Source organism: Thermobia domestica, chromosome 14 (assembly GCF_964235325.1).
Source record: "Thermobia domestica chromosome 14, izTheDome1.hap1.1, whole genome shotgun sequence".
NCBI lineage: Eukaryota > Metazoa > Arthropoda > Insecta > Zygentoma > Lepismatidae > Thermobia > Thermobia domestica.
Genome location: NC_137467.1, coordinates 170,036,195 through 170,053,341, shown reverse-complemented (window position 1 = coordinate 170,053,341; position 17,147 = coordinate 170,036,195). Strand labels below are relative to the sequence as shown.

Genomic DNA, 17,147 nt, shown 5'->3' with positions numbered 1-17,147 from the left:
CAGAAGATTTTGAAAAACATTTTCAAATGGACTTGTAAAACATTTCGAATTGGCTTGGAGGATGCAGTATAGTGAAAAAAAATGTTACTGATGGACAAGTTTATTGTTCTCATCTTATAAAGTGTTTGAAATTATCAAGGAGAAGAGGGTTTAAACTAGTGCTGTCGAATTTTTGTGACATTTGCGGTTTTCAGTTTTTGAGAAAACCGGCTTTCTGAAAACCGAAAACCGCAAATGCGCTTTTCAAAACCGAAACCGCAAATGCGCTTTTCAAAACCAACATTTCGGTTTTATGAAATTTCACTTTTTTCAAAAACCAGTTTTCTGTTTTTTCAAAAACTGATTTCAACAGCACTAGTTTGAACCATGTTAATTCTGCAATGAAGAAACATGGAGGGTCTGAAATACACCTTTTCATTTTTTTTCTCTTTTTGTTGTTGTTGTTGTTGTTGTAAAATTGAATTTAATACATTTATTTCAATTGCAACAAAAAGGCGAATTTCATTTAATTCCAAACCAAGGGCTGAAATAGAATTTCACAATGAAATGGTAGAGAAGAACAGAGAAATATTAAAGAGGCTGATTGATACCATTTATTATTTAGCAAAGCAGGCAGCTACCATTCCACTCTCATGATGAGTGGGCTGAGTCTCTAAATGAGAGAAATTATATGGAATTTGTGATTGTAAATGCAAAGCTTCATTTCATTTAAAAACAAACAAACAAAAAAGGGCTTCTATAGTTTTCAGCGATAGTTCACTAACAGCATTGAAAATGATTTGATGAATTTTGCTGCCGAAAAACGATGAGAGATAGCGAGGGGCTTTTTTTTTTAAATGATTTAACACTTTGAGCATCTCTCTTAGCACACTGTTGAAACCGGAAGGGAGAAAAATCAACGACTTCCGGTTTAAACGTTGATCCCTATAGAATAAAAGCTGTAATAGATAGTGAAAAGCTGTTTTCTACAATCAATGAAGCGTTTTAAGACACTGTTTACAAATCAAGCTCTTTCGCTGCTATGGTTTTGTTCATGTTCATATATTTTCTACGTAATTACTTCATCATACATGTGAATCCTTATAAAACAGTGAACTTTTCTAAGTCAACTAAGCTCCATCTCACGTTTATAAAATGGCAAAACGGAAGTGACGTTCAAATGTGACGTCTTGCAGTGCGAAGTGGTAAAAATAGTACGGTTCAAGAAACAAGTAAAGGAAACAGGAAAAGATAAGATAATAATAATAATAATAATAATAATAATAATAATAATAATAATAATAATAATAATAATAATAATAATAATAATAATAATAATAACGTCAATACAGTGCTGTTTGCCTTCTGGTTATAAATTAACAAAAGTGACCATAAAATTCATTGAATTCTTCCCAAAAATCACAGGTCAATGCACAGCAACTGTAATCCCATCATACAATAGTGTCCATTTCCATTCCCAGTTATCTCCCTTACAAGTGACTTTATAAAGAAAGTCACAACAGCCTTAAAGCTCTGTTGACTGCTTCACTAGTTTTGTTTTATATGTTTTTTGATAAAATTGTAATTGTATATAATGGCTCGTTCCAAACATGGACGAAGTAGCCTGTTCTAAATAGATTTGTTTTAACACTATTTTGTAAAAATAAATGGAGGGTAGAGACGCCGAACATATAAAAACTATGTAATATAACATAAAGATTGCAACAAACTGAATTATGTCTAAAATTAAAATTGTTTACTAAATTTAAAGAGCATGAGGCTCCAATACTTAACAATCCAGGTGCCATCTTGATTCTACAATAGTGTCAACAACTGATTTGACTTAATGTTGCCATAGTGCTCCCAAACTGATCCCGTAGTGTTGTAAGAAATTTTATCAACAAAGAATGAAGTTGCTATTTTCTTAATATTATTCTAACAGCAATTCTTATTTTGATTGTTTACCTGCTGCTAGAAAAATAACTACTTGTTTAAAGTTTTTTTGATACTCAAATTGACTATATTGCTTGCGTCGTGCTTCTCTTGTTGTCGGTTGGAGTTGGGGTTGCAAGTACTTATCTATAATAACAATGTTTGTGAACAAAAAACTTCAGATTCAAATTGAAAGTGACTGTGTTTGTGACTCTTAATCTCTTGAACCACCCGACCGATCTCTTTGATGCAGGTCTGGCCTGGGAGTGTTTCTAGCTATTCACTTTGACGGTAGAACTTAGGGGAGGGGAAGGAGGGAATTATGGAAAAACAAAGAAAACTTAATAACTCTTGAATCAAACGACCAATCTCTATCAAATTTTCAACATAGATGACCCTCGTGCCTGGGATGGATTTTACTATTTCACTTGACGGAACAACGTAGGGGTTGGGGAGGAGGAGGAGATATACAAAAATCAATAAATATAAAAATAAAACTGACATGTTCATGAGTTAATAACTCTTGAACCACCCGATCAACCTCAATCAAATTTTCAACATAGATGAAATCAAACCTGGGAACTTTTCTATTATTTCATTTTGATAGTAGAACTTAAAGGAGGGGAGGAGGGGAGGGTAAGTATATAAAAATAAATAAAACTTATTAACTCTTAAACCACCCGACCGATTCCGATCAAACTTCAACATAGATAAGGTTCGAATCTGGGATGTTTTCGTCATTTTACTTTGATGGTACAATGTAGGGGAGGGGAAGGGAGGACATATGTAAAAAAAAAAAAATAAAAGTGATTGTCTTTGTGACTTCATCACGCTTAAACCCCCGAACCGATCTTAATCAAATTATCAGCATAGATGAGGTTCGGACCTGGGGTGGTTTTTATCATATCCCTTTGACGGTAGAACTTAGGGTAGGAGGAGGGGAGGGGATATATATATATATAAATAAAACTTAATAACTCTTGAACCACCTGACCGATCTCGACCAAATTTTCAACATAGATGACGTATCCTGCGCTTGCGCAGGACGTGCGGGTTTGCTAGAATTAATATTTTAAACTACAGAAACCGTAAAGTTATATGCGTAAAAATACTTAAATAAATAAATACATGAAGTGATTTGTGTCATTCATCTTCCACTTGTTCAGCGAATAAAAGCAAAGGTCATATTTTAAAAAAGTGATGTATTATATGCTTATGTTTAACTGAGATAAACCATATTTCATCATCCCTGACAGAAAGGTGCATGATACACTACTAACTGCGGTGCTATCAAGTAGTTTACGTGCTTCCGGTTTAGTACCTTTTACATCTGAGACAGGATTTTAAAATAATTTAAAACAAAATTATTTTAAATCACAATAAATAAGAAATTTTTCTATAACAATTTCTGGCTATTTGATTAAAAGTTATTTTTTTATATATTAAATATAGAGTTAAAATCTTCAATATCCTTTTCCATATATTTTCAGGGTCCTTTACCAATTAAATGGATGGCTATTGAATCCATTAGAGATCGGATATTCTCCACACAGTCTGATGTCTGGTCTTTCGGAGTTGTTTTATGGGAATTCTTTTCACTCGGACAAACACCTTATCCAGGTTGGTATAAATTAAATACTTAACATTCTAAACAATGGCCCTGTAGCTATTATGTGAAGGCTAAATGGATAACACGTGTAAGAATGTTGGAGCTACAAACTCATATGATTTGAAATTGAATCAGAAACCATCGCACCAAAAATAAGTGTTTTTTTCTACTAAATCATTATATTCTCTGCAAGTTAGTTATGTTAATAATTGTCATCCTGGAACTCATTCAATATAATATCCTAACTATATATAAGACTACACGAACTGACTGACATACAATAAAAGGGTACTCACGGTTGACGTGGAAAATTGACATTTGGCATGACTGTAGCTTTACGGAACTAACCAACAGAAAAACTGCAAAAAGTGATTTTATTTTTATTTTTAGGGGGTCTAAAGGGGGATGAAGATATTCCCTATGTAATTTAAATAGGCTTTTTTTTTTTTTTACCTATAATCTCATATTTTAGGTGCTTGTAACTCTAATTAAATCTTGAAATTCGGTGTGCTTGTACGGTTTTGTTAGATTACCTAAGTAAATTACCAAAAATGAAAATTTCCAACTTTAGAGTGGTTTTATGAGGAACTGAAAAATCTTTCCCATGTTATTTACATGGGTCATCTTCTACACCCCAAAATGTTTAGGCACTTCCGGCAGGATCAGAACGATGAAATTTGGCAATTGTAGCCTTCCGGTACTATATCATAGGAAAATTGTCAAAAGTTAATATTTTTTTAGTTTTTAACGGGTCTAAAGGGGGGATGAATAAATTCCCATGTTATTTAAACGGGCGTTTTCTTAAATACAAAATGTTTATCTTTTAGGTAGTTGAAATAGGAAAATAAACTTGAAATTTCCAAACGCAGAGGTGCTGCTGCCTTGGTGAAAAGTGGTCCCGATTGCAAAACGTGTGGCCAAAACTTATTAAATGGAAGCTTTAATTTGGAGACTTTTAAAACTAATACTTAAGATGGTATATTAAGTATTAGAAAAGAATGTTTTATGACGGCCAAATGCATACACCTGGCTCTTGAAATCTATTTTAATCTGAGAGTCGAATTCGACACATCAGAGTTTCACTAAGAACGCTTTTAAACGCAGTTTTCAACTGTGCTCCATTCCCTTGCGATGGTAGAAACTTTATTTGTTTATTTTTCAGATGGAGTTTGGGACTGAGAGTAAGTAAAACTATGTAATTAAAGTGCAATAAAATTTGGTTGTTATTGAATTATTGGAGCATTTATATACTGTTTATTACCGTTTCCAGTTAAAATCACAACAACTAAAATGCACAGAAGTCAAAAGTTCCACGAGATCCCACTGTCAAACAATTTTTCGCGACTTTTCAAATTGTTAATTTTTATTTATTTATTTATTTATTTTTATGATTAAATACCGTGTTACGTATGCACTGCTGGCTTTCTTTCCTAATTGATGTAAAATGAATATAAATATTCAATAGAAAGTGGTAATTAATTTATTTCACATTAATTTATTGAAAATTCAAAATTAGCGACCTCGCAAATCCCTCAGTACCAACTACCTTGAAATCGATTAAAAAAAAAAACTTTAATACCGCCATATTGAACTTGCCACTTCATTTTCTTAAAACAATACATTCGAAATCAACAGTCTTCGAAATCTCTCGATACTTATTTTTATTGAAATCATTTTCTTTTCCGTTGTAAATCCGCCATATTGGATCCTCCATTTTGCTTTAATTTATTTTATTTTCTTACGATCAAATTCGAAACCAGTGATCTCAAACACCTATATATAGGGGTATTGAGTTTTAAAAAGATTATATTATGTTTTCGACTTTTGGCTTCTTTTAAAATTAAAGGCAACGTGCAGCGGAAGGGCTAATAAAAATTAAGATTGTAATGATAATTAGCGTAATGCATTGATAAGATTTTAATGCCAGTGAGTATGTGAAAAATTACTTTGTACTGTTTTATGTTGCAGAAGAATTGTTATTTACATAGATTGTTATTTATAAAACACAAAATTATAGATAACTAGAGTTTCTGTATTGCGTAAAACTTATAGATATCAGATATCATGTGTAATACAGTAGTTTTGATACTAAACATTCATTTTCTGTAAATTGGCTCAATAGAAAACATTCATTTTCTGTAAATTGGCTCAATAGAAAACATTCATTTTCTGTAAATTGGCCAATACAAAACATTCATTTTCTATAAATTGGCCAGATATAAAACATTTATTTCCCGTAAATTGGCCACATTCGAATAGAACCAATGGTGGCGAATAGAGACGGAAACCAGAAATCAAATACACAACTGAAAATTGAAATGAAATGAAAATGAAATCTTTGAGTTTTACGTCCCACGGTTATGCCGGTTAGGCTAAAGGAGACGGTGATTATGAGAAATGAATGAAATGGTGGAATGAAGAAAGTGGGAGGAAACGGGAGAACCCCGAGAAAACCCACGCACACGGTGTTTGTCCACCACAAAGTTCACTTGCCGGGGGCTGGGATCGAACCCGGGACCCCAAGCACCAGAGGTGAACGCTCTACCACTGAGCCACCGCGGCCCCACAACTGAAAATTGTCATTTAATAAATTCTGAGTTTAACTGAAACTCTCATCAGTCGTTCCATTTTTAAAATACTGTAATATTTTGTGTAAACTTTTTTTTTTTCATATAGGTATGGAAGCAAATAAGCTTTTCTACACCAAACTACTCAGTGGCTACAAGATGGAGAAACCTGAATTTGCGACTGACCTTATGTAAGCAATATTCTGTATAACTATATATATATATATATATATATATATATATATATATATGTGTGTGTGTGTGTGTGTGTGTGTGTGTGTGTGTGTGTTTAGAGAAATTTGTCTATATTAAAAATTTATTCAATCACTGCTTGTTTAAATCTTACAGTCCATATTTGGTAAAAGAAACCTAAATATATATATACATTTATGGTATCATTAAATCAAAACTGACCAAAAGTACTAAATATATATTAACACTTGCACTAATTGCACAAGTGTTATTAATCTACATATTTAATGATTTAGTCAGTTCTGGTTTATTAATACTGTCCAATATTTCCAAAGCTATATTGAACAATATGCAAATATACGTTTTAATTACACATGAAATTCGAAATTTCTTTCTGTAGTTATCTTTGCATATAAATATATAATTGCTATGAAGTTTATTATATAATATTATCTCTACAAAAGTATGAGTTATCTCGAACTTTCTTGTTCTGTGTTCAAGAATAAATAAACTACTTCATGGTTATGTATTTTAGCATTTCTAGTTTCATTGTTATCCATGTAAGACTATTGTATAGAATATATTTTTACAAATAAATACATGTATTACAGTTACAAGATTCAATACGATTTAATACTTGCAATATATTTTTATATCTTTTGTGGAAGTATGATTGTTATTTTTATTATATAAAATAGCTACTTTTCCCATCAATTAAAAAAGTAGTAGTACAGCATTCTATGCAGTGGTAGTGGCAGTGTTTAAGTAACATTCAAATAGACAATTGGCTAATTCCATTTGTGACTTACACGACAACAGACGCCAGACGGCAGTAAATATTATGTATTTGAAAAGTTATAAGATATTTCATGGGCAAGTTTTAGGTTATAAATAAGGGGCAATAAATCCTTCATTCCTTTTTATTTGCAGCATTTAAATATGTAAACAAAATGGCTGAAACAAGTCTCTAAATATATACGTGACTTACATGACAGTAGGAGACATCGTGTTTTGAATAACGGTTAACTATGTGAAAATTATGTTCTTCTATTGCTACAAGGAAACTAAAACTTTTTACATATATTAAGTAGATACCAAGCTACAAGACCAGAAGAAAATTATTATATTTTCTGTATTTATTTTAAAATATATGCCACAAATATAACGTGACGTACACGACATAAATTTGTGACTTACACGACAAGTGTAACATCATGTCTTCGTTTAAATACACTTTCAAAATCTATTGGGGGATAGAGTTGCACTAATGATTTAGAGATATAAAAGGAAGTTAACGGACAAAACAAGAAGTTAACAGTTCTTTTATTCGAGCAAAATTTGTCAAATTCTAATTTATGTCTGTGATCGACGTCTGTTAATGCAACATAGGCCTAATCTTTCTGTTGCGGCCAATAAAATTCTCTACTTTCATGGTAATGGCGAAGAAATGTTACATACAATTCTTCTGATTCTTTTCTCCACATCTAACAAATATTTAATAGTTCTTTCTCCGGCGAAGGGTACCAATACCCTGTCTCCAGTAGAGTATTTTCTTCTCTGCGTTTATTTCTTTCGCATGCGCCAATGAACTGTTCTGGAATGAAGTCAAACTTCCTTCGTTGTGAAGAAATACCTTAGATGAGAGAACATTCAATAGTATACGCTGAAACACAATGATAGTGCTACTTTCGTGTTTTTGGAATATTACATATTTCTTTCTTATCATGTTTCAATTTTTGGCGCATCAACTCAAAAATTTACTACAGTATATTACATTAATGTTCGGACATAACTTGCGTGTTCTCTCAATAAATTCTAAAGCAGATTGAGGATGAATTTGTCTTTGAGAGCCTTTCCCATACTTCGTAGCTGAAAAATGCCACGACATTTCAACTTTCTGCAAAGTGAATAATGTTGTGCACCATCATCCGACTGATAATTCACATTGTTGATCGGAAAACCCAGATGACGACCTTCAAAATCTTCCATAAGTGTAGAAATGAAACAAGCAACTGCAAACATATCTTGATGCATACAATCAGATATAATTACGCACGAATCATGTTCTATGGTTTCATTTTCTTCAGGAAAATATATTATCGGAATTTACATTGTATAACTGTGTGATATCCAGTGAGTGGTTTGTATCTTTTCTTGGTACATAAAACAGTAATTTCAACTAAAATCCATTAGATGCAATATCATTCTTTTCAACTTCTCTATCTATTTCCGCTTTCATTCAGCTTCTGAACTAGGCATATCTGAAAATGCAATAGAAAAGACGAGAGTCTTACATATTTGACATGTCCTAATCTCATAATCTTAAAGTAAACTTTGTTGTGACATATTTTCGTGGGAATAAGCATGTTTTCTACCAAGGAAGCGTGACAAAGTACAGGTAGTAGCGTGCTAGATTTGGCTCGGTAGGTTGTAGGTTTAAAACATATAGCTGGCAATCCTGTCTGAGGTGTTCCTCATTCCCACCAGGCAAATATCGAGATGATATTCTTTCAATAGATCTGAACGAATCCTTTCCCACATGCCCATCTCCGTCCTATACCGGCCTGAGCTTTAGATGCCTAAAGGCAATAAATACCAATTTACAAGCATGTTTCCAAAACAACGAAAAAGTACGAGAAAACTAATAATAGTATTAAAAGTAGCTGAAGCTAGAAACTTCGGAACCACATATGCCGGCATTGTTCGAGAGACAATAGATACTTCCTGTCACGTTTTTTAAAACTTCTTTCTAGATCACATTGATCATATTGTTTAACTTTTCATTCATTTGTTACATTTATATTCCAGTCAAGTACACTTTACACCCATACTTCATAATATTGCTTTTATCCTACTTATCTTTCATTCTCTTACACTTAACATGGCACTTAATACATTAATTAAGTTATCAATTCACTATTTATACGTTTTACTGCAGTTAGCTACTATTGGCAATGTGGTAACAATGCAACAAAATGTGACTTACACGACACGCATAATGTGACTTACACGACAGGGAAAGAAATGTGACTTACATGACATATTATATTATGTATTTAAAAGAATTACACATATTATTTCGGGACTTTCTGCACGGCTTTTGATTACCGTGAAGAAAATTTAGAATTACAGCTTTATTGTTTAATTATATATATAAATACATAAACTTATTCATGTTTTCTTGTGACTTACACGACAGCCTACTTGAATAAATCAATTATTATAATTTTCTTGCTATTATTAAATTATGTGCAAAACAATGTCACTGATGTAAACACAAACATTATCTTAATAAATTCCACACGCGATCTTCACTTACGTACAGGAATTAGCATTAAAAAACTTTATATTAAAATCCAAATTTAGGTACGATATTCTGCGACATGAAAGTGGTCATATTTTACCTCCTGCAGAGCCATCTACAAATCAACGTTGGTATCATCTTGTTCATATATGAAAAATTTAGCATTCTTCAAAATGAATTTTAATACTTATCCAGGCCAAGGTGAAACTTCAAATTTTCCCTTCGTAGGGTCACTTACCGCGGAATTGACCTATTATATATATATATATATATATATAGGGGAAACTGTTGTACCATGGAACACTTTTTGCGTTTTTCAAGATATAATATTACCAACAGTTATTTCTGCAATTGTATTGCAGTGCATTTAAACTTGGATGTCTTCTGAATGAAACTGTATCATTATTTAAGTTCTTATTTCTGTTCTTCGTTATGTTTTTAAGTTTTCAAAAGTTCCCAAGAAAGTGTTCCGTGATACAAATACTCATGTACCTTGGAACACAACCTCATGTACCTTGAAACATATATTTCTAATATGGTAATTCACAGAAATAAAGTCACAAATAATTATTCTAAGATTTATTTTGTATATCCAGATTTGTTGTTTTTGATATACAAAAGCGTGTGGAAAAAATAAAAGAATGGAAATTTTAATACTTACTCTAATCAGGCAAGTTTTTACCATCATATTTAACCTATTATTAATCGGAAGGTTAACCTTATTTATTTATTGAAAAATTCGTAAACCTAGCAATAACTAAAGTATGAAAAGAACACTATAACAATATTCTATCTGTTAGTCTATTCTTAAAATCCTGAAGAAAAAACAAAGAACAAAGGCTCTAAAACAGTTACAAAATTGATCATATGTTGGGCATACTATTTTCTAATTCTTTGCACGTAAAGTAGACAGGCCTATCAGAAGATAACATAAGGAATTACTAAATTGGGAAATATTGACTTATTCGTAGAAATGGTCTTGGCCTACGTGATCTATTACTTATTAACTCAATGTTACTCAATTATAAGAACCAAATCCACTTGAAACCACAATTGTTCAGACACACTACTGGAGCCTATTGGCCGAACGAGTGCTGTCAGTTTCACTATAATATCAGATGCATTCACTTCAGACTGTCCTGCAAACTCTTCATAAAATTTATTTGCAGTAGATGAAATATGCTTAAATAACTTAATTTTAAATTCGTTGTAATTAGATTCAACTGAACAAATCTTTCCTCCATAAAATTGAATGCTTCGTTTTTTCTTAAACTGCACCAACACATAGTCATCCGGATTGACATTATGACTTTAATGCTTTAGTCTAATTCAACTTCTGTGTCCATCTGTTCTGCAAGCATAACATCACTATCATCATTTTTATACAGGCTTATGTTCCTAGATTCTTCATCAGATGTTTCGAAACTATTTTTTTATTGGATTTGTTCTTTCCTTTTCTTTGCTGTTCTTGCTTCTTATTTCCTTTCTATGTGGCTCTGTGCTCTTTCTTATCTTTCAATACTTGCTTTGCAAGTGTCTCTCTTACTACCCTACTTCTACCTGTGACAGTCTTTCTTCGACATTTTGTGCTTTACTAAGTTTGTGCTTTCTGGTTTGACTGTACTTCCTCTTTAAAGACTGATGTAGAAGGCAAAAATTGCACGAGTTGCACAATTGTTTCGTTTCGTTCATGTACCAGACTGTTGTCCTTTTCACGTATATCATTTAGATGACAATCCGGCCGATGGTCTGTTAGTGAAGCTGGTAAAAAGTCTAACTCCAAGAAAATGATTTTATCTATAGGATAAATTCCTGAACAGCGAAAACCACTGGTGATATTTGATGTGCTGAAGGCATGCGTGGATAGATAATTCCCAACACTTCGGCCACAGCATAAATATCAAAATGTTTCCCCGGATTATAATGTAAACATTCTTCCACAGCTTAGTTATAAAAACATTTAAAAGGACCGTAAACAGCCACATCCAGTGATTGTAGTCCTGAAGTATGCGAATGGGGAGTCAGCATGACAACTCCAGCTTCAGCAACCATCTCAACAGCCTCGACAGATAAGTGCGTTTCATAGTTATTGATGTGGCCATTGGGCATATTTGTTATGTATGTAGTTAATCTCTCCCCTCCGTTCTCACATTTCACACTACACTCAAATGTTTCTTTCCCTGACTGTCTAAAATATTTCAGATGTCGGAATAAAGTACCTAAAGACACTTGGCAAATTTTGCAAACTTCACGAATTGAAATACGCTTCCCAGGCTTGGGAATGACTGCTTTAATTGCGTTCTTGATTGAATTTGGGTTAATGGCAGGCCTTTTCTTTCCTATCTTGCCTCTTGGCATTTCGATTCCTGCAACGATAGTAAAATAATGTTCAAAAAATACACTTGACAATGAGTTCATGTACCTTGGAACATGTTCCAAGGTACAAGATATGTTTCTGTTTCATGGTACAAGAGGCTGTAGACAATTACTAAAATAGCGCAATAATGATAACGCTACATTCAGAGTAGGAAAGCAAGTCACAAAAATGCTCACCTATTCCCTCTGAACTAATAGATTATTACAGATTATACAAACAACAAACAGTAATGGCACTAAAAAACAATATTTCAATTTCTAAATAGTTCGTTTTATCACTGAAAAAAAGTTTTTCACTTTCATAAATCACATATGCTTCTGAGCACGACGAAAGCCACGATGGCACTGTCTGACAACGTCAACGCATCATATAGTTCATTGAATCATCTCTAGATAGTATAGGAGCTCAGAAACATGCGAGTGTTCCAAGGTACACTATGCTCAAGGTACAACGGTTTCCCCTATATATATATATATATATATATATATATATATATATATATATATATGGGCGGATCCAGGGGGCTACGGGGCTATAGCCCCCCCCCTTGACGCTCAGGTTTACACTGGATAAAATGGGCTTCAATTCTGCTTTACACTGGATAAAACGGTAAATTATGGTTTACCCCTCCCTTGTCAATATCCTGGATCCCTACTATATATATATATATATATATATATATATATATATACAGTATATATATATACAGTTATATAGAGTACGGCGCTAAATTCGTTGTACAAAAGCAGAGGAGTAATTCTTGATAGTAAAACAAACAAAAAAAGTTCCAATAGGCTGCTGAAATCATGAAAAAATGAATTTTAAAGGTTCATAGCTCCAAAACTATGGGACCTACCTTGGACGGGTGTAGACTTCACTTAGGAACTAGTATGTGCCCTATCCAAAAATGCGTGTTTCAGAATCCTGAGGTGCTTTCACAACAATTTTTGTAGAAGGAGTTTGGCTACGAGCCTATGATATAAAGTACTCTCCAACTACATCCATAAAAATTGTTGCGTGAGTACCTTAGGATTCTAAAACATGTATTTTGGATAGAGCACATACTAGTTCCTAAGTAAAGTCTTGAGCCGACTACGGTAGATCCCACCTATGGACCTTTAGAATTAATTTTTTCATGGTTTTGGCAGCCTATAACACGAAAACGATGGGGTTTCCGCTCTATGTTTATAGAAACTTTTTTGTTTGTTTTACTCCCAGGAATCACTCCTCTGCTTTTGTACAACGAATTTAGCGCCATTATATATATATATATATATATATATATATATATATATATATATATATATATATATATATATATATATATATATATATATATATATATATATATATATATATGGGATCCAGGATATGATCAAGGGAAGGGCTAAACCATAGTTTGCAGCTTTATCCAGTGTAAAGCAGGATTGAAGCCCATTTTATCCAGTGTATACCTGAGCGTCAAGGAGAGCTATAGCCCCCCTTAGATCTGCAATTGTATATACAGTGCGTCCCACTAGCTTTCGAACCCGAAAAAAAACGTTATAATTTCCGAACAAATGTACATAAGAAAATGAAATTCACAATACACTTACCTTGTTTCATGGTAAATACGAGAAAGGGTTGAACAGAAGCGCACACGTCAAAACAAAGACGATAGGTGGCGCCACGGGAAGTGCTGCTTGGCGTGGTGCGCGTGCGTTAGTGTGACTCGAATCTCTGCATCGCGAGGATGGTTCTGTACACCGTACTGGAACGCGTGTTCATTGTTAAAAAATATTGGATATCGGGATCGTATCAGATCGTTCAACGTGAATTTTGCCATGAATTTGGATGCCGTAAAGGACCATTGAAATCATCAATACATCATTTGGTGAACAAGTTCGAAACAACAGGAACGTTGCTTACGGGACATGGAGGCGCGCGTCCACGGATGTCTGAGGAGACAGTACAGAATGTGCGGCAACGTCTTTAGCAGTCCCCTAAGAAGAGCCTGCGTCGATTATCACAAGAGGTAGGGATGTCAAAGTCAACTGTGCAAAGAGCCGCCAAAAGAGCCAACCTGTTTCCATATCGCGTTACAGTCGTCCAGGAGTTGAAGACTACAGATTGGGAAAAGCGCGTGATGTATTGTCGTTGGTTGCAAGCTTTGTTTCATGACAATCCAGGAATCCTAGACTATTCTTGGTTCACAGATGAAGCTTGGTTCCATCTCTCCGGTTATGTGAACTCGCAGAATATTCGGGTGTGGGTCGCCGAAAATCCGCATGTGTACCATGAGATTCCACTTCATCGGATTTTTCACAATATGGAACGCCGTGTACAAACAAGTCTTGACGTCCAGGGAGGACACTTTCAGCACCTGCTGTGACGGTCATGTATTCAGCATGAAAGAAGGTACGTGTATTGTGAATTTCATTTTCCTATGTATATTTCCGGAAATTATAACTTTTTTTCGGGTTCGAAAGCTAGTGGGACGCACTGTATATATATATATATATATATATATATATATATATATATATATATATATATATATATATATATATATATATATATATATATATATTCAACATAAACATTATTCTCACACCTTTCCTTTCCATGGCATGGTTCACCAATGCACCACCCAAATCGATACATGCCTGGAGACGAAGAGCACCGTTGTCACAAGCAGCTAAAAAGACCCGTACTGGTATACCGTGGAACTCTTCTGTGATAGCTTTCCGTAGTACGGCCAAATTGCATATGTGATGTTGATACACTGTGATCTTTCAAACATTTCATAAAAGAAAGTCATGTGGTGGTAAATCAGGAGAACGAGCTGGCCACTCCATAGGCCTACGGCGACCAATCCGGATGGTTCAGGAATGTTTCGTTCAGCCCCACAATCCTGTCTGGCATACACTATCGGTTCTAAGTCCAGTAACCGTTGTCCCCACTCTCAGGCTACACAGTGTTACCATATCAAAACTTTTTGTCCAGAATTACAAATACTAGTCAAACATCATATACATAATTATGGGACAGCATATATATATTATAACACCCTGTGTGTATATATATGATCATAAACATCATATATATATATACGGTATATACAGGGTGTTAATGAACTATACCGACAAACTGTAAGAGGTGACTCCTTATAACAAAATAAGAGAAGAAAATTCATATGAACCTGTGGGCAAAAGTGCATAGTTTCAGAGCTAGGGCTGTTCAAAATCGCGAAAAAGACAAATTTCAAGAGATCCTATTTTGAATTCGAAAGACTGTGGACGGTGGTCCTTGCCAGCGTAAAGGAAGTCACGCATACGCAATCCAAAAATGCATAATTCAGTAATGTTCAATGGGTGTACAGAGTATTACATGCAGGGTGAAATTCCGAGATAAGCCATCAACCGAATTTTGAGATATGCTCTGACTTTATGATAGGTCAAAAGTAGGCGAACAATAAGCCTTGATTGCAGTGAACACAGAATTCTTTGGCGCGATGTCGGAAGTGTTAAGGATCGTCAGCAGCACGGTCTCTTGTACTCGGGAAAACGCATACTGCAATGTTTTCTTTCACGCTTATAAATGAAGAAAACGTGAAATATAGGGTGAAGAAACACATCGCATCACACGTTATTTCGAACACACACACAAAAAAGGATGGAGCTGCCGGTTCCTAACACTTCCGACTTCCCTCCGAAACACTGGATGTCCATTGATGTTAAGGCTTACCTCCTGCCTCCTTTGGACCCTCCTTGAAATCAAGGTATATCTGAAAACTCTATTGAGAGCATATCTGAGAATTACGCCCTGTAAGGAATACCTTGCACACCTATTGAAAATTGACGAAATATGCACTTTTGAATTGTGTATGCGTGACTCCCTTTACTCTGATAAGGACAACCCTGTAGTGTCTGGAATTCGAAATGTGACCTTTTGAAATTTGGCTTATTCGCGATTTTGGACAGCCCTAACTCTGAAACTATGCGCTTTTCGCCATAGGTCCATATGAACTTTTTCTATTATTTTGATGTGGGGAATCAGCTCTTACAGTTTGTCGGTATAGTTCATTAACACCCTGTATATATATGATAAATAATTTATGTTATAGTTTAGGCTTGTTAGTGGAATTAAGAAAATTAAGAGAGAATTAAGGAACCACGAAATATATAAATTTGTTAAAATCTCGAATTCATTTTCTCAACTGTTCTTCTATCCTCACTCAAAAGTAAAAATGACAAATATAGTTTGCTTAGTATGTACCTTGATATATTCTACACTATCTGAAAAACCACGTTGTGCAATATAATGATTTTAAGAATGCAATATCTAAATAAAATAAATAAATAAAACTACTAAAGTAGAATGACAGATAAAATGTATTTAGATAAATGGTTAAATAGCTGTAATAAAACAAAATATAAAATCTGCTTAAGGTAACAAGTTCAACATTGGGTTAAGTCTTCTTTTGAAAATATCTCATTCAGATTTATTAAATAAAATAGTAATCCTGTTCCTTACAAGCCATATTTTCTGGTGATTTGAGAGCTTCTCTTTTGAATGAAATTTAATTCTCTAAGAGCATGTATCTATCTATCTATCTATCTATCTATCTATATATATATATATATATATATATATATATATATATATATATATATATATATATATATATATATATATATATATATATTCCTATCATGTACAACAATTTTATTGATTGCTATAATATTAGCTTCACTATTTTGTCGCATAAGAGAAAGCAAAACACTTATATACTATCAATTTATGTCCCAAATATGGCGCAAATGGCGGAAACTCGGCGTTTAATTAGAAATATCAAAGTATTTCAAAGTATTTCAAATGGCGGAAACTCGGCGTTTAGTATTATCAAAGTTATACAGTGTTTGAACCATTGCTTCTGATGGTATGACAATCATATTTTTGACAAAATGACCATTTGAGGAAGTGATTTTCTTTGATAATGTTATCGTTATATGAAGTGACCATTTGACGAAGTATCCATTTGAGGAAGTGACCATTTCTTTTAACGATGTGACTTCTTTGCAACTTTAAGCAAATAACTGTTTCTTTGATGATATGACTGTGTGATGCAGTGACCTTTTAAGAACCGCTTCTTAGTTTATATTTATTGCGTTCATATGACCATTACGTAGTATATAGAAATACATA

The 17,147-nt window shown here is 33.7% G+C and overlaps 1 protein-coding gene across 1 annotated transcript in view; it reads left to right on the top strand.

Moving 5' to 3' along the window:
* The window catches only part of LOC145670742 (vascular endothelial growth factor receptor 1-like), a 325,002-nt gene that overhangs the window by 299,784 nt on the left and 8,071 nt on the right, over positions 1–17,147 (top strand). Inside the window, exons 22-23 of the mRNA XM_081739513.1 lie at positions 3,402–3,531; positions 6,197–6,278. Of these exons, the coding sequence (XP_081595639.1) occupies positions 3,402–3,531; positions 6,197–6,278 (212 nt within the window). The remainder of the gene's footprint in view (positions 1–3,401; positions 3,532–6,196; positions 6,279–17,147) is intronic.